We start from the raw sequence: 19,800 nt of genomic DNA, 5'->3' as shown, positions 1-19,800 counted from the left end.
TAAAAGGCTTTACAAGGTGTGGTTTGAAGAGAGAAGCCATGGAGCAAATACTGGTGGGAAGGTGAGGAAGGAAGGAAGGAAGGCACTTCCTGAGTGGGTACTCCTCCCGGTTGAGCTACATCCTCTCTTCAAATCTCTCCCTGTTTTTCTTAGCCAATAATTGATAGTAAATTTGGTCTTTATTTTTCCTATTAATTTAAAAAGCATCCTTACTGAAGTGACCCTAAGAACCAAATCTATTACCGACAGATCACTCAAAAACTTCACTCCATTTTAATCTTCTGATAAATAATCTGAAATTTTTGTTAAACGCATAAACAGTAAGAATCATTTCTATGTTAGCTGTTTAAGTATTCTGTGATTGCAAAGATAACCAAGTGTAATGGAATTAACAACACAAGAATCGGAAACTACAATTATTGTGGTTGGGGGTTTGATCACTGTTGAGTGTGTCTCTACCTGTAAAATAGTGATACTTCCCCAAGTGTGGAAACAAACAAATATACAAATCTTAGTTATCACAACCTAACACAAGGGGCATCACAAGCCTTATAAGGTATAATTCTCCCTCTCCCAAATAAAGCGTGTACTGCAACATTCCCTTTCTTTGTAAGATAAACTAATAAAATTCAAGATTTTGAATTTTTACATATTGAATTAGTCAAACAACTCTATATTTTAGGGTAAATAGAGTTTCCTTTGGAACTTAATTTTAAGGACATTATGATGGTTAATATAGATATACATATATATGTAATATATATATATATCAGCCATATACTCTAACCTGGCTTCGACTATTCTCACTCACCTTTTCTAAATTTCAGCATTAAACAATGCTTAGGGGACTTCCCTGGTGGTGCAGTGGTTGAGAATCTGCCTGCCAGTGCATTCGAGCCCGGGTCCGGTAAGAGCCCACATGCCACAGAGCAACTAAGCCCATGCGCCACAACTACTGAGCCTGCGCTCTAGAGCCCGCGAGCCACAACTACTGAAGCCCGGGCTCCTAGAGCCCGTGCTCTGCAACAAGAGAAGCCACCGCAATGAGAAGCCTGTGCACCGCAACCAAGAGTAGCCCCTGCTCGCCGCAACTAGAGAAAGCCCATGCGCAGCAATGAAGACCCAAACAGCCAAATAAAAAAACCCAAAAAAACAAAAAAAAAATGCTTAGAAGAGAAAAACTTCTCTTCCAAGGCTGATGTGCAAAACCATCTGCTCTTGCTTTTTTTTTTTTTAATAAATTTATTTATTTATTCATTTATTTAATCTTTGGCTGCATTGGGTCTTCACTGCTCTTCACAACCTTCTCTCTTTGTATTTCCCCAAAATACAGTTGAAAAGATAAGAAAATGTGACAGTTCTATGGAACTCAAGGTTAAAAGTCACCTTGAAAAATTTGCAAGGCTACAAAAAATGTAGTAAAGTTTCAAGAAATTCTGCCTTAAATAACATTTATGCCCTGAGTACTCCAGGTGAAAGATGATGATGGCTTAAAATAGGGAAAATGAAGGGGAGGTGACTTTAATGGTCAAATTCAGTATATATTTTGGAGAGAGCTGAAAGGACTTACTAATGTATCAGATGTAAGAGGTAAGGGAAAGAAGAGAACCAAGAATTAAAAAAAAAAACAAAACACCAAAAACCAAAACCTGCTTTGAGAGAAACCAAATAAATTATTCAACAACCTAGGAGAAATCAAAGCATAAATAATACTCCATCTGAACATTTGGTAACAATGAATTTGTTATTTTTAAATCAAGAATTATTTTCCTTAAATTAATTGTTATGCTATCCTACTTGGACATAGGTATTGTGCAGAGCTACCATACACAGTAGACACTCAAGGAATATTTTTGAATGAAAAAATTATTTGATTTGCACATAGTGCCAAAATACCATATTTTCCTTTTTTTCCCTCTTTCCCCTTGTCTTTAATCTGGGATTGCCAGGTAAACTAAGAGTAAATGGGGTGATTTTCCTGCTTTTTTGAGTAGTCTCTTAGTATCCTATACTTATGGACAGTTATCAATCTTGTGTGTTAAAATTTCAGTTCAAAGCATCGTCTTATAAAAATCAATTTAAAAAATGTTACTAAAACCAGACCATAAGGAGAGTTTCAAGAATAGAATACTGATGGGTAGGTAAAAGGCAGAATGTTTTCCAGGGAACAATGAATCAGTCTCTGACATGATTTTTCTTTTTTTTTTTTTGCGGTACGCGGGCCTCTCACCGTTGTGGCCTCTCCCGTTGCGGAGCACAGGCTCCGGACGCGCAGGCCCAGCGGTCATGGCTCACGGGCCCAGCCGCTCCGCGGCATGTGGGACCCTCCCGGACCGGGGCACGAACCCGCGTCCCCTGCATCGGCAGGCGGACTCCCAACCAACTGCGCCACCAGGGACGCCCTCTGACATGATTTTTGTTCCATGAATTTCTTTCTGAAGAACAGTGAACCACTAAAAGGGAGAATAAAACACTGAATAAAATGCTGCAGTTCATATATTCATTGTATTCTTTTGAATATTTATTTAAATTTCTAACTTCTTTGGATTAACACAAGGATATGTATCCCAATAAAAGCGAAAATATAACTCCATTTGGAAATACTTTAAAACATTACATATCATAATGAAGTCACACAAAGAAACTTTTTTAAATACAGGCTTTCTCTTTAAAGTTTAAATGCGAGGCAGACATCTGACTTTAAAACAGATGGAACCCCAGAACATTTCCAGGATACATAAAATTGAATTTTGTGTTATATTTTATGTCTGAGACAGCTAACAATATAAATTGATGGCTAGGGTTTCTGTACTGGTTGTTTTTTCCTACCTTCTTTTTCTAACATTCAATTTAACAGTTGTTTCTTTTGTAATCCTATGGATGAGCATTCCAGAATGTCTGATTTTTTTCAGTTATACACGTATATATTTTTTCAGATTATTTTCCACTATAGGTTATTACAAGATATTGAATATAGTTCCCTGTGCTATACAGTAAATTCTTGTTACTTATCTATTTTATTTTATTTTATTATTTATTTTTGGCTGTGTTGGTCTTTGTTGCTGTGTGCGGGCTTTCTCTAGTTGTGGTGAGCGGGGGCTACTCTTCATTGTGGTGCACGGGCTTCTCATCGTGGTGGCTTCACTTATTACAGAGCACGGGCTCTAGGCACGGGCTTCAGTAGTTGTGGCACACGGGCTCAGTAGTTGTGGCTCGTGGGCTCTAGAGTGCAGGCTCAGTAGTTGTGGCGCATGGGCTTAGCTGCTCCATGGCATGTGGGATCTTCCTGGACCAGGGCTCGAACCTGTGTCCCCTGCACTGGGAGGTGGATTCTTAACCACTGTGCCACCAGGGAAGGCCCTCTATTTTATGTATAGTAGTTTGTATCTGTTAATCCCATACTCCTAATGTATACCACACCCCTTTCGACTTTGGTAACCATAAGTTTGTTTTCTATGTCTCTGAGTCTGTTTCTGTTTTGTATATAGATTCATTTGTATTATTTTTCAGATCCCACATATGAGTGATACCATATAGTACTTGTCTTTCTTGGACTTAACTTCACTTACTGTGATATTCTCTAGGTCCACCCATGTTGTTGCAAATGGCAATATTTCAAAGAATGTATATGATTTTTATAATTTGCTCTATGATTTGTATCTTAAGTGTGTACCGATGGTGTCTACTATTTAATCAAGAGACACTCAGTAATAAATAATGTAATTTCATGGAACCTAACATATATATTCTGACACAGGAAAAATATACAAGTTACCACTAATAAAATGAGTTTATTTTATATTAGTTTTGAAAAACCACATTTGTAAAATTACCGCCATACTAGGCCTAAAGATAGCCTTTACAAAGGGATTAAAAATTGCAAAACTGCTTTCTCTTAACTACTAAAGTACATAGATTTAAAAGGTGTTAGAAGAGAAAACGTTAATTCATGGTCAATGTTTAAAGAGTTAAAATACATTATATCTGTAGAAAACTACTAGAAGATTAAATCTTAAAAACATTAAGAGAATAAATGCTGTACTTTCCTTTCAGAAAGCTTTACTCTTAAGTGATGTTTACTGAGAAACATACACTGCATACCACAATAATGATCTTATCAAAATTTATCTAACTGCTTTGCATATGGATCAACTTAAACAGAAAAACACATAGGAAATTGCTTTTCAATACATATTAACTTCTTATTTTTCCTGATAAAAGAAAATCAAAATAAAAATTTAGTTCATTCCATTTAAAAATACAAATTACTAACATTTAACGGTTGTATTATTTCTAATAACACAACAGTTCAAGCATTCTAGAGTACAAACTGTTACTTAAAAAGAAAGAAAGAAAGAAAGAAAAACATTTATCTAACCAATGTTTTACAGAAATTTGGAATATTTACATATCATATAACACTGTAGAAATCTTTGGTGGTGACATGGATTAAGTTCCCTGAAAACACTTTAATAATTTTGTTCCATCAATCTGTGTACTCAAGTATTTATAATTGGTAATGCTGGCACCATCATTTTCTACCCAATTCCACATACATATAGGGAAGTGTGTGGAGGGAATCTTATGCAGGGTCTATGGGGGTTTACATAATTAATTCCTTAGCAATAAGGCTTATTTCGGGCCCATTTTTATACCAGAAGAAATATGGTGAACTAAAGAATAGATCAATTAGTACTTCCAAACAAACCCTGGAAATAGTTAATATTATGAACAAGTTGAATGACTATATAATAAAATAAAACACCAGCTACAATTTCTGGATAAACTTTAACAGCTACCAAAACAGTGCCCTAAAGGCTGGTGCAGCATCCAATGCCCATCTGCCAAGTGGTAAGCAATGGGGGAAGCAAGGCACTGTGCTCTAGGGATTAACACACCTCTTTTAAAAGCATTAGACTTAAAAGCAGAAAAACAAAAAATGACCTGTTCCACCTTAAAAGAAACAAAAATTTACATTTATTATACAAAATTCAAAAGAAAGCATGCTAAAACACACATAAAAGAAAAGAAGCAAATTTAAGAAATGTAAGAAAAGGAAAGAAAGGAAATGATAGACCAGCAAAATGACATTGACTGTATATAAGGATATAAAACACATCAGAGGAAGCATTGTTAAGTGTAAAGAGATAAAATTAAACAGAAGGACTTGCATTATCTCTTTGAAACTAGTGTTGTCCTCCATTAAACGTTTTGATTCTAGAAGTGTAGAGGGATAAATAATTCCTCCAATTTAGGACAGTATTCATGAGTTTACTATAATTAAAGAATAGGTTTTATACTGAAATTAGACTTGAAAAAAAATACAGTGGTGCAAATCAGCCCCCAAAGGTAATGTTTTTGATACAAAGTCACTTACTTACATGACCTTGTCAGGCAATTTGAAATGACACTGCCTTTGTGTAGGAAAGATAAGCATGGCACAGGTAGCATTTATACTGGGAAGTCTAGTACTAGGCAAAATAAATAAAACTCTCTTCCAAGAGTTTATAACCAGAATTCATAGAAATTTTGAACACAAAGAGTCTTTCCAGAAACGAAGAGGCTAAAAATTAGTCAAGGTAAAATAGATGAAGATATTCATGGAATTAAACTTTGGGGGAAAATAAGTTGAATGAAGTTTTAGTCGGTGGTACTTATCAAGAATGTAAGATAATCTAGAAGACATTTTAAGACTTGTATCAGGAGAAATGTATGAATTATATTAAGGTACTCCTGAGTAAACATTCTGTTCTCTACCAACACTCTGAGTAGGTCCTGAATATACATTGCTAGCTGGCTTCATTTCTTAGAAGGTAGAAAGGTCAAAGATCTTACAAATCTCTCTCACTGCTTTTTCTTTTGGACAAACAGAAAAATCAAGTAAATTTCTGAACAAGTATAATAATACAAATTTGATTACTGATCACTAAAACCATCATCAGAAATATATTTACTTAGAGTTCATAATGCATAGTTACCTATGCCACCTAAAAAACCTCAAAGTTCAGTAACTCAAATTCTCTTGGATTAAAAAAAATGGTATTTTTCTAAAATCTATTATAATAATTTCTAACATGTAAGATTAACAACATTTGTATTTTGCATTGGCAGGTATCTTCAGGAAATTATTTCAGCTAGAAGTGAAGTGATTCAAATGGTTCTAGTCAATGCCAGATTTATAAATCAGCAGCTCGTATCAGTGCCAAGCTTGTGAATGGATTGGCTGTTGGTTAATTTCATGAATTAGAAGATACCTCAGTGCTATACTGGTCTATGACTCCATTTCACAAAAGCTACCACTTTTAAAAGCTGAAAACATAACCAGTGTTAACAAAAACATGCTAAGTTCAACTACACTATAGAGCTAAGTATGGGAAGCTGGTGAGTTTTAAAATAACTTCTTATCTGTAAAGAAGGTAAGTAAAAATAGTTAAAATTGAAAAATAAGCTCTGGTTTTTATTATTAAAATTAAATGAATATAACTAATGAAACCCACAGGAAAAGAGATGATGTAATTCAAGGCATAAATTTGACATGCCAGAATATGACAAATAACAATAAACACAGTGTTAATAAAACTTAAAATAAATGTACAGTTGTAAAATAAGTAAACAATTTTCAAGTGTGCAAAACTAGTCAGGAATGAAAGTGCTATGTAGATACCTGGTTTTCAAACATTTGCCTTGAAAACTTTCAGTTGATGGTGGAAAAACTAGAAAGTATTAACAAAGTAAAAATTTGGAGAATATAAAGCGTACTTTATCTTACATTATACCCTTGTTCTATCACTGCTGGATCAGAGGCCTATTTAATTACTATCCTCATGTGACAGAGAGGATAGTAACAGAAATATAGGTAAACACAATATAATATCACAAAGTCTGGTGTATCTTGAACCATAAAAAGACTCTTTTCAAGTATACTGTGGGTTTGTGTTTCACTTTACATCACAGGCACTCAGTGTTCTGAAGAATGTGACAATAGATAACACAGTATTCTATTATTTCTGATATATCTATCTATCAATTTTTGTATAACTACCTTTAGTAGTCAAGATTTGGAAGTAATTGTTAAAGAAATAAAAGCTATTTAAATAGATGAAAGTAAACCCTATGACCGCCACAATTTAAAGAATTATTTTAATGTATAAATCCTGAATATATGATGTTAGAAAAAAAGTTGATGTATTAGCATAATTTGTCTTGGGATACTTGACATGTACATGACTAAAAATAAACTTGTGGTCTCTTCTTCACTTTGTATTTCAGTGACCCATACCGCACCTGAAGAGAGAAATGTGTTATTATTATGACTTAGGTTTTGAGATAAGACAGGACTTAATAGCTCATAATCACAGTAATAATTTTTTAACTTTTCTGATATAAAGAATCAATTATGAGCTAAGTGTGTACTCAAAAGACAGCACTACCTATATACTCCAAAATGTAGTTGGCATTATGTTGCATATATACACAGATTATGATCACTGATAAAAAATGAAAACTGTTATTAACGCTGTTATTATTTATGCTTTGCTGGGTACATGTCAATGAACATTGCTCACAATAACCTGAGGTCATTCGCTGAAATCCTCCACTGCTTTCTGGGCACAAAGACAACATATTACTATGGATAGACTTTTACTATTTAATCCTTATTTAGAGTTGGTTCAGAACAAAAGTACATACTTAATGCTGCTTTTTCTTGCATATACGTAGGGCTGGCACTGGGTACTCACATCAACCGTAGGATTTTGCTGTGTGAGAATACCATTTTCTACTTAGAGTGGAGGACTAGGAATCTGCCATTTTCTAAATTTCCAGAGATCGTAATCCATCTGATCTGAATAAAGAATTTTAAATATAGCCGGTGCTCTATTATTCCGACCCTTCATCTACGGATACCCTAAATGCGAATGCAGCAGGAAACCCCTAAATAGTAATCACTGGGAAAACAACTCTATACCTGACTAACCTCTTTTCGGCCTTTCACGGTTTTCACAGATTTCATGCTTTGTGATCTTCGTAGCCCTTTGTGTGTTAACATCTCATCATCTGAATATGGCCCATCCGCCTCTTCATCTGTTTTCTCATCTCCGTCTCTCAGTGGAATTCCATCACCTAGACGAGTTGTCAAAACCAGTATGTTTTGGTAAAAGGATGCCAGTTAGCACCGCCTCTTCACCCTGTCTATTGGCGGCTCTCTGCATGCTCTGCATTTGCCAGCTTGCTCTTCTCCCTGTCTCATCTGGAAGGCGTTCCCTGCCCTTTACCATCAATCTTTGCCCCTTGCACTATTCTAGAGGAGGCTCATAACTCATTTCTTCCAGGAAGTTTTCCCTGGCCATTCCTATTTTTACTATGCATTTTTCAGAATAATTAAAAATACTTTATTTTTTAGTAGGTTAACACGGCTGTCTTGTTCGAAAGTCAAAGAATATAAATAGATACACAGTGAAAAGTCTCTTCCTGCCCTTTCTCCTTTTTGTGAATTCTTTTTTTTTTTTTTTAATATTTATTTATTTATTTGGCTGCACCAGGCCTTAGTTGCAGCATGCAGGATCTTTAGTTGTGGCATGTGGGTGGGATCTAGTTCCCTGACGAGGGATCGAAACCGGGCCCCCTGCATTGGTAGCAAAGTCTTAACCACTGGACCACCTGGGAAGTCCTCTTTTTGTGAATTCTAAGCAACCTAAGCAACAGTGTGTTTTGGTCTGTTATTTGTACCTTTGACTTTAATTAGGAACTCAGGGTCCTTCTCACTCCCCAAAGTGTCAAACCTTTTGTCAAGACCAGAAATGGTAGAGTGAACTTAAGGAATCATATAAAACCCAAAGGGGATAGAACTATGGGCAAGATAGTTCACTGGGGGCAGGTGATGGAGAAGTTAAACTGACACTGTTGCAGCTGCTAAGATAAAACCCAACCAGACAGGCTACAGTAATTAGAAACACCACAGGCTATGATGACTGATGTTAGTCAAAGAAAATAGCCAGCATCAGGAGGGTCAGTAAGAGATGGATCCTGTGGGTGTGCTAACAGGCTGCTATGTGTAGCAACGAAGACTTAACATTGGCCAATATGCAAACATCTAGGCAGTCAGGCTGGTTACTGTCAGGAAATCTGAGAGCACCCTGAGAGGCTGGGATTCAGGGACAAGAACACTCCCATTCCTGAAGCAGTGGTTCTCAAACTTTATTAGCACAAACTTATTAGCACCTATTAGAGTCACCTGGAGAATTTACTGATCCACACATTGCTGGGCCTGGTGTGGGGCTGAGAATCTACATTCCTAGCAAGTTCCCAGGTGATGCTTATGCTACTGGTCCCGGGCCCACACTCTGAGAACTACTGCCTGGATGGCGCAAGAGAGGGGCTCAAGTCTAAGGCAACTGGAGTACTAGGTAGGTTATAAAGATAGTGGTGAGGGACTTCCCTGGCGGTCCAGTGGTTAGGACTCTGTGTTTTCACTGCCGAGGGCCCGGGTTCCATCCCTGGCTTGGGAACTAAGATCCCATAAGCCGCAGGGAGTGGCCAAAAAAAAAGAAAAAAAAAAGAAAGACAGGGGTGACGTTACAAGGCCCCATTATGTTTCAAATTCTCCTTCAATAAAGGTAAGGAGCATAGATACCTTCTTCAGATGAGAAAAAAGTAGTAGGTTTTCCAGGCTCAGGAGGGGGCAAGAGATGGACTTTTTGCATGTGAAGAAAAGTATACTGAATAATTGTTTATTAATCTGCTCTCATAGGACATGAATAACTTGAGCATCACTAAGCAAACTATGAAGAGTTATAATGGGAACATACTGTATAGCACAGGGAACTCTACCTAATGCACTGTGGTAACCTAAATGGGAGGGAAGTCCAAAATGGAAGGGATATCTATATGTGTATAGCTGATTCATTTTGATTTTGTTGTGCAGTGGAGGCTAACATAACATTGTAAAGCAACCATACTCCAATAAAAATTAATTAAAAAAAAGCTTCCTCGTCTCATAATAAGATAAACATCTTTAATTATATATTTAGGAAGTACAATTTTATGCTGCCAGACTTCTAGGCTAGAAATCAGGAAGGATTTGGAAGTAGAATCAGTCATTACATAGGTCAAGATCCTTTGCTTTCCTGCAGCAGTCGGAGGAATTTTGTTCTAGGTAGACATGATAGCATGTGCAAAGGCCCCGGGGCATTGGGAAGCATAACTGTGTGGAAGAGCTGTGAGGAGGTCAGTGTGGCCAGGGGAGGGAATGGGGTCAGTAGTCCTGGGAAAACCCTCTTGGTGCAATATTAAGTGGAAAAAAATGTATGTATAGAAACAAAGTGTTGAAAAACATAAAAATGAAACCATTATATCTGTTGGAAGTGGGTTTTTAAGTGATTTTAAATTTCTTAATTTTTCCTTTTTTAAAAAAAGTTGCCAAATTTTTATTTAAAAAATGGTATTACTTCTATAAACGGGGAATATAAACCAGAAAAAATATTTTTAGATTGCCATTTGTAGATTTTTCTCTATTGCTGTTGCTTATATAATACCCCTAATCCCAATATAATAAAACTAAGGTAAAACATAGAATAAGGAATCAAGGAAAGAATCAGAAAGGAAGCAACTGTGATCAAAAAGTTCTCTAAGGCCACAGATAAAGCATAAGGCTACATTTCAACAAACACGGCCCTTGCTATTTCAACTGCCTCTCCCTTCATGTGATTAGGAATTGGAATTGCATTCAAAATGATAATTATATATACATCTTATTCTTTGCTTCCTAATTTCAACTAAAAAAAAAAATCTTAGTTTTCTAAATATTGTTTCAGGAAAAGTGATGGATTGATTTGTTATTCCACAAGTATTGAGATATATATATATATATATATATATTTTTTTTTTCGGTACACGGGCCTCTTACTGTTGTGGCCTCTCCCGTTGCGGAGCACAGGCTCCGGACGCGCAGGCTCAGCGGCCATGGCTCACGGGCCCAGCCGCTCCGTGGCATGTGGGATCCTCCTGGACCGGGACACGAACCCGCGTCCCCTGCATTGGCAGGCGGACTCCCAACCACTGCGCCACCAGGGAAGCCCAAGTATTGATATTTTTAAAATATTACTATGTGTGAGGCAGTGTACTAAATTATGGGGGATACTATGTTGAAAAACACACAACTGTCTTCTTCTACCCTAAGAAATATATAGTCCAGTAGAGGAGACAGAGTCTAGTGGGCATGACAATACTGTAATAAATGCTGTAAACAGAAGACAAGGCCAAGGTGCTACAGGAGCACACAGTAGGGGAAGTGGGTGGTAAGAGAAGACTTCTTGTAGGAGGTGTTGGCCAAGCCGAATCCTGAAAGACTCATAATTCTATACACCGAGCACATGAAAGAGTGTGATGCCAAGTCTGGGGAGCTAATATACCACATGCTATTGAGCTTGGGCTTCAGAGAGCAAGGGGGAGGGGGCATTGAAGCATTTTAATCAGAGGGCGACATGATTAGATTTTGTTTCTCTAAAGGAGTCTTCTTGTACTTTGGAGAATGAATCAGAAGTGGATGAGACTGGAAGCAGGGAGGTTACTGCAGTACAACAGGCCAGAAATGATAAAGAGTCCAGGGATTGAGGAGACAGGAGCCAAATTTGGGATCTGTTAGGAGATGAAGTCGACAAGCTTAATTTAGCAAGTTATTAAACTAAACTGCATCAAAAAGAGAGGAGTCAAGTCAAATATCTTCAATAAAATATTCATTTTCTATTCCACTTAAAAACCTGAAAATGAGTATGTATGAAAATTCTGCTGTGAGTGGTGGAAATAGTATTAATCAAAGTTGTCCGAGGATTTTAAAGACTTTGGAGGAGGGGGAGACCCGAGATTACGAGAAAAGCCCGAATCTGGATGCCCTATCTGAACAGGAGCCTGGCAAGTTGGCTGAATGGTTTGCAGGTCTTCCAAGCCCAGGCAAGGGGAAGCTGGTGGGGTGCTGCTGGCGCCGACAAAGGTGATGCCAAGGTCGGCTGCTTTCCGTCATCAGTCTAGACTGGGCAAAATCCTCAGAATGGGGCTGTCCATGCACATTCCTGAGGGGGAGTGACTGAGGACCTAAGAATGAGGAGTCTGTGTTGCTGGGGGCCCTGAGGCCTAAGGCTGCAGCTGTTTGACCACCTTCGGCCCAGAGCTCTGTTACCATTTTAGGAAAAGTAGCAGATGCTTTTGCAAACTGACCTGGTTTTATTCATAGCTCATACATCTTAGAATTGGTATATTTTAAGTCCCCCCTCCCCCCTTATAATAATAATAGCCAATACTGATCCAGTACTTAGCATGGACCAGGCACTGTGCTAAGCAGTTTCCGTGCATTAATGTATTAATGTAAGTGCAGAATCATGGACAGTTGACTTGGAAGCGGCCTTAGTTATCGTGGCGGAAGGGGCCCTGGATCCATGTGAGGAGAAATGAGTACTTGGCCACTTAACAGCTGTTAAGACCTTGAGTGAGTCTTGCCTCTCTGGGTCTCAGTTTTCCTATCTGGTAAGCTGTTGAGGCGGATGGGAGATGAATACGTTTCTATGTGAACGCCAACTCTGAGCCAGTTAAGCTGTCTGGGGCACTGTGTTGAGAGGGATTCTGAGCCAGCGTGGGAAGTGCCACAATCCATTAGCAATGGCTGCCATGGGCACAGGAGCAGAGAGGAGGCATGTCACCTATTTGCCATCTTTGACTAAAGCACCTCTAAGGTCACCCCTGCCAAATTGTTTGAATTCATTGTTCCAGCCCAAGTGTCTCACTAAGTGCAGTCTCTTTATAAAGTAAAAAAAGAGTAAGAATTAGGTTAGGAACCTTGGATACTTCATTTCTGTCATTGAGTATGTGGTCTTTGACAAGTAATTTAATCTCCTTAAGTCTCAGTTTATTCATCTACAAAATAAGGATAAAAATATTTAACCTGCATAGTCATCTTAAGGATTAAATAAATATGTAAAGCATCAAAAATAAGACAAAACAGAAATCTCTTTATGTGCTGGTATATTGAAACTGAATATTGAACCATTTTTAACTAATATGGGAGCAGCAGGTTCTTTGCAGAAAAAATATTTCCACTTATCAGAATTTGGTGTTCTTTCTAAGGAAGTGAACATCATGTTCAAGGTGTCTATTTTCTTACAAAAAAGCATTTGGAGGGAGCTCTTTTTCCCATAGTGACAACATGCGGACTTGAGTAACTTCATCAAAGCAAGACTTCTCTCAATCAGCTAACCTCAAACCGCTCAGAGCAAGCCATTACTAGTTTTCAAAAGGGAACCACTTTTCCAAATATTTGAATTTGCTTGTGTTCTGAGCTAACTGTATTGATTACACGAAATATTAGTAAACAGACTTTGCAATATAAATATACTTCCCACACTAAAAAATGTACCAACTTGCTTTTCTTGAGGAAGTTTGGAAGTAAATAAAATAGAAAAAAATTCATGATATAAAAAAATGAATACCTTAATTGTTTTCAAAACAAGAAGTAGGTTTTATTTCTGATTTTAAGGGTAACAGGTTGGTTAAAAAAAAAAAATCACTAAAAACCCAAAACTCAGAGGTAAATGCTGTTAACATTTTAGTTAGCAGCATTTAGACTCTCTTCCAGACTCTCCTCTATGTACATATATCTGAAAAACAACTTCACATATATTAATCCATTTCATCGTCTATCTATTGTTCCTCTATGGTATAGGATCATAACACTCACATTGTTTCACTGTTATTGTTCTCCCCCGCCCCCAATCTGGATATGTTTTCATGTCAGTAAGTATAAACTGACATTATTATTTTTCACGGCTAATAGCCACCTTTTTTCTTACCCATTTCTCTTAGGAATTTGGTTTGTTCCAATATTTTGTTACTATAAACAACAACAAGATGAACATTCATACATCTTTGTATCTGTATCTTTGAACACTTGTCTGATTATTTCCTTATGACATGTTCTTAGAAGTTTCTTGCTGAGTTAAAAAGAATACATTTTGATAATTCTTGCCAGACTGTCATCCATAACGATTATTCTACTTTAAACTCTCATAAAAAGTGTATCAGAGTGTTTGTTTCCCAACTTTCTTGTTCTTTTAATTTCATGGTTTAAAATTTAACAGAAGAACTAATTAACACCTCACTATCCTAAAATATTTTAATCACACCATTTTAAATTTAATAGATGGATACCATAAAACTAGTGTCATGGATTTTCAAATTTATAATCCTGGTTTTATTTAAATAATTAGAATACAATTCTTAACCAATTCTAAGGTATAATTATGAATAAACTGCTGATAAAGGACTCAGATTACTGGTCCAAATCAGCAAAATATATATAGCAGTCCCCATAAACAAAATCAGTATACCTCAGTTTTAAAATGCATATTAAGAAAATGCCTATTAGGGACTACTTTTACATTATTAAAGTATAAAGGATGATGGTTCAAGGTTCAAAGTTTCCTCACTCTTAAAGGCATTAGTACCTTAATCAATGGCCAATACTTAATTACTACCTCTTAGATAATAGCCACCAGCTTTTTAAAGTTATTCATTCTGGGGAGAACTTAGAAGAAAGTTCACTATTTTTCCTTTATAAGAAGGGATTGTTCTTTTCTTTCTTTCATTTTTAAAATTAATTAATTCATTATTTTTGGCTGTGTTGGGTCTTCATTGATGCACGCGGGCTTCCCCTAGTTGTGGTGAGCGGGGGCTACTCTTCGTTGTGGTGCGCGGGCTTCTCATTGCAGTGGCTGCTCTTGTTGCAAAGCACGGGCTCTAGGAGCACTGGCTTCAGTAGTTGTGGCTCACGGGCTCTAGAGTGCAGGCCCTGTAGTTGTGGCACATGGGCTTAGTTGCTCCGCGGCATGTGGGATCTTCCCGGACCAGGGATCGAACACGTGTCCCCTGCATTGGCAGGCAGATTCTTAACCACTGTGCCACCAGGGAAGTCCCTCTTTTTTTTTTTTAACATCTTTATGGGAGTATAATTGCTTTACAATGGTGTGTTAGTTGCTGCTGTGTAACAAAGTGAATCAGCTATACGTATACACATATCCCCATATCTCCTCCCTCTTGCGATTCCCTCCCACCCTCCCAGGTGGTCACAAAGCACCAAGCTGCTTCCCACTAGCTATCTATTTCACATTTGGTAGTGTATATATGTCAATGCTACTCTCTCACTTCGGGACTGCTCTTTTCAAATTGGTTTTAATTATAAAGGATGATTTTCAGTCTCCCTCAGAAGAAAACTTCTACTTAAAAAAAAGAAAAAAAAGATCAAGTAGCCCTGCACCTTATGAACCTAATAATACTTTAATAAGAAATATCCTGAAGATCTTAGTTCTCAATTAGGCCTTGAACTACAACTTTCTTATATGCAAAAAAAATGACTAAGGGACTATGTCTTTTTGTTTATGTGTATGTTTCTAAGACCACAAAAATTTACTAAAATTTTAGAACGTATCAACTATGACATGCTTATAATTTACATTAGAACAAGGTAGTTCTTAGTCTACAAGTCATGATTTCAACACATTTTTCCATGGGAGTAATCCTATTTTCAAACCTGTCATCTTTTGTCACCTGCTTAAAACTTTTTATCTTATAAGTCAATATCCTTCTTTGTTCACAGCACTTACATTAAAGAGGGTTTAATTATAAAACTCAGATGCCACTACATAGTTTGAGTAGCAAGTTAGAGATCACAGGTCAGAACTAGTGCTGGTGGTAGAGGGTAACCACATCCACTGCTTTTAAAAATTCATGGCAGCACAAGGCGCTACTGCTACTTTCTTAACTGGATTATCTCCAGAGTCAACAAAAAGCAAGCACTAACCTTATTTAGAGAAAATTTAGAGAAGGAGACCTACATACAGTTAAGTGTGAAGCTAAAGAATATAAGCTTAAAAATAAATGTTGTTTACCCAAATTCAGCTAGCGACCAGGTATTATTTTAGTACCCATCTTGACTCAAGATCCCAATTATGAAAGAACAATACATTAAAACAAAACAAGCACACCTGGTGATTCACCGGAGGCTGGTTTACTTTTCTTTTTTGTTTCTGGGAGAGGTTGGTATGGTCTTTGTCCCACAGGCTCATCACCTTGGATAGCTGTTAGATCATGCATACTGAAACTTCGTAAACGTTCAGTTATTGCTCCTTGGCTCTATTTAACAGAGAAGTGATAGGTCCAAGAAAAGAAATGCACTTTAAAATACTTAATATGTTTCCATTTAACTTTCCTCCAACATTTTTTCATGAAGCTTATTCACTTTAAAATGAAACATTCAGAAAAGTTGAAAGAATTCTACAGTGGATACCCATATATCGTTTATATTTTGCTATATCTGCTTTACCACATATTTACCATCTATCCATCCATCAATCAATTTTTAATGCATTTCAAAGCAAGTTGTAGACATCAGTACATTCCACTCCCAAACATTTCAGGTTTAAATTTAATTCAAGAATGTAAAAAAATGTATAATGAGCTTATCCCCTCTGTAAACATCATCCATAATATTTCTCTCTCCTAAAAGCAGCACTTTGAGGCTTACGTTTATGATTCAGAAGAACTTTTTAAAGTAAAAGAGATGCTGTTTCTTTTTTTTAAAACATAAATTCTACTTTATTATAACATAGCCTATACCTAATTTTCTTTTTCTTTTTTTCTTTTTAACATCTTTATTGGGGTATAATTGCTTTACAACGGTGTGTTAGTTTCTGCTTTATAACAAAGTGAATCAGTTATACATATACATATGTTCCCATATCTCTTCTCTTTTGCGTCTCCCTCCCTCCCACCCTCCCTATCCCACCCCTCCAGGTGGTCACAAAGCACCGAGCTGATCTCCCTGTGCTATGCGGCTGCTTCCCACTAGCTATCTATTTTATGTTTGGTAGTGTATATATGTCCATGCCTCTCTCTTGCTTTGTCACAGCTCACCCTTCCCCCTCCCCATATCCTCAAGTCCATTCTCTAGTAGGTCTATTTCTTTATTCCTGTCTTACCCCTAGGTTCTTCATGACATTTTTTTCCCCCTTAAATTCCATATATATGTGTTAGCATACGGTATTTGTCTTTCTCTTTCTGACTTACTTCACTCTGTATGACAGACTCTAGGTCTATCCACCTCATTACAAATAGCTCAATTTCGTTTCTTTTTATGGCTGAGTAATATTCCATTGTATATAAGTGCCACATCTTCTTTATCCATTCATCCGATGATGGGCACTTAGGTTGTTTCCATCTCCGGGCTATTGTAAATAGAGCTGCAATGAACATTTTGGTACATGACTAGAGATGCTGTTTTAAAGCTAAGTCAGGAGTGGTAATGGCTCTACCTAGAACACAGTAAAAAAAATTTAAGAGCCAAAGAATCTTGAGTATGAAAGATATTCAGTTAATGAATTCACCATCTGGCAAAGCATATCTACTAATACACACAATTTAACTTTAAGTCATTTTAAAGCCTTAACAATATGGTAGACATTAGGTACAAGTGGGTATTTAAATTTAACTAAAATTAAATAAGTTTAAAAATTCAGCTCCTTAATTGCACTAGCTACATTTCAAATGCTCAATAGCCACATGTGGCTAGTGGCTATTGTATTGGACAGTGCAGATACAGGACATTCCCATTACTGCAGAAAGTTCAATACTTTTCATCATTGCACAGCTTTGAAAGGGACATTTCTGAACTTCTCAGACATAACTACATGTCCCCCCAAAGTATAAAGTTTTGTAAAGAGAAAAAAATAATTTCTAAATTTACCCACTTGAAAATTTGCATAGCATACAGATGACTCATTTCTTATTTATAGCTGGATTAAAAATATTCTTCTAAAGGTTTTTTTTTACACTTATTTCTTCTTCTCACACATGTGAATTTATGATTGCCTCTAGTTATAATGTAACTGTAGAAACTCATCCATAATGGTTCATCTCTAAATTTCAAAGCCTAGGGCACTATAAACATTCCAACATTACTGCTAACATGTATTTTACACTGAAGAAAAAGGTCTTGTTTCATGAGTCTTGATTTAGCTACTCCGAGTGAGTGATATCTTATTATGTCAAACCCAAACACCATTTTCATACCCCACTTAAAGCTTTGTAATTTCTACCATATTTTTTGAATTATGAAAAAGAATTATTAAAGGGTCTATATCCTCAATAAAAATAATTGGATTCCACACATCTTTAAACATTCTTGACAAGGTTTAATTCATTATACTCTCTTTTTATCGGACACGATTTGCTTCTTAAATAGAGGATGACAGAAGACTTCAGACACACACTAAAAGGAAGTGATCAGTGCTCATCTGAAACAGATGCTTTGTTTTCTCAGAACTGTCATTTTCTCTATTCCTACCTTTGTATTTCTGTGCCCTCTCTCAGCAATTCTTGACTGTTTGCCTATTGCCAAATGAATGATAATATACGTCCATGATACCCTCTACTGTAACTCCCAAACCCTCCCACTCAAGAAAGTACATCTCAGCATGCAAATGAGTCAAAGTGCCATTGAATCAGTCTAGCTTTATAGCACCCACAAACTTTGGTATCTTTAATGATTATAATCAACTAATTACCTCGGGCATATCTCACAAATGAGCTCACAAATTAATGTTAGTTCTATTGCTGTACTTTATATATTTTGCCTCCAGAGCAAGATTTTAAGAAACTAGAGAGGGACAAATCTTCAGCTTCTTCTGTTCTCTAAGTGCATGTGGTATGGGACTGATATTGAGTATGTAATAAGTAAACTAAATAATCTTTTTATGCCTCTTCTTTTTCATTACTCTTGACTGTTGGAAAGTTCTCCATAGGTTGCAACATGTTTTAATGTAAACACTGGAGTTTATATAGAGAGTTTCAACACCAAACTACAGGTACAGTCATGGGTATCTACATGGGTAGATTACACCATCCACTAGGAGTCTGCTTCAGGTTTACATTAAAGGTGAGCAAGGACCAACCCTGAGGTATCTGGGTGATCTATATACAGTATGTATTTTAATGTAGCTCTTGAGTAACCAACCCTCTAGCCCCAAGTATTATCAATCCCCCAAAAAGGCCAGGTACTGTAGACAAAAGCAAAAAGGGGCTGTACCCTCCTTGAAGACCCATGGCACTTTAACAGCCAATATCACTTTGAAAAATCATTTTTTTCCACTGTATATTTTCTAATGGGTCCAGAATAGAACTAATATGGGGAGAGAACTATTGCACTATTATGAACTTCAAAAATATTACATAAATTATAAGTATCTAATGTGACCACTTTAAAGGAGAGGTGTCATTATAAAATAATTGCAGCTAAAGGCAGACCTATTCCCTCTAATTTTTATATATTCAGCACAAGAAGTCCATTAATAAGGGAATTATGTTTGCAATACAACATTAAGTGGAAATACCTACCCTCCACCTCAGAATTCTAAATCATGCAAAATATGGGCACAAGTATGCAGTATGGTTATAGTTAGGGAAAAATATTAAAAAATGAAAACAGTGTGATGTTTAGGCAGATGAGCGATTTTTTTCAAAAATTTCTTCATATTACAAAATTAGTCATAGATGGTATAGCGAAGTTTTAATTGTAACATAGTATACTATAAGAATTTCTGATCCATTTCTTGATCATTTTTCCAATATCTAAATCCCTTACTCCCATAATTAAAAGAAAAAATTGTTTCTACATTTTGAGGGCATAAACAGGGAATTATAGTCACTTGTCAATAACAATACAAAAGATATTGAGATTTTGTTTAAATTAACAATACCTTTTCA

The 19,800-nt window shown here is 36.5% G+C and overlaps 1 protein-coding gene across 6 annotated transcripts in view; it reads right to left on the bottom strand.

Annotated features, from left to right (window-relative positions):
• Positions 1 to 3,771: 3,771 nt before the first annotated feature.
• REEP3 (receptor accessory protein 3) overlaps positions 3,772 to 19,800 on the bottom strand; it is a 99,264-nt gene continuing 83,235 nt past the window's right edge. For 3 of the 6 annotated variants that reach the window (XM_022560600.2, XM_089897551.1, XM_022560603.3), the window contains 3 exons: positions 16,026 to 16,173; positions 7,967 to 8,121; positions 3,772 to 7,284 (listed from right to left, as the gene is read on the bottom strand). In XM_022560600.2, coding sequence (XP_022416308.1) covers positions 7,228 to 7,284; positions 7,967 to 8,121; positions 16,026 to 16,173 — 360 coding nt within the window. In that variant the 3' untranslated portion in view covers positions 3,772 to 7,227. The other 3 variants (XM_022560601.2, XM_089897552.1, XM_089897553.1) reach the window with 3 other exon arrangements.

This window comes from Delphinapterus leucas, chromosome 16, assembly GCF_059928025.1.
Source record: "Delphinapterus leucas isolate spDelLeu-1000000601 "Yukka" chromosome 16, BTC_Dleu_Yukka2, whole genome shotgun sequence".
NCBI lineage: Eukaryota > Metazoa > Chordata > Mammalia > Artiodactyla > Monodontidae > Delphinapterus > Delphinapterus leucas.
Note: the sequence above shows the minus strand (reverse complement) of the source record. Positions and strands in the feature narration are given on the sequence as shown.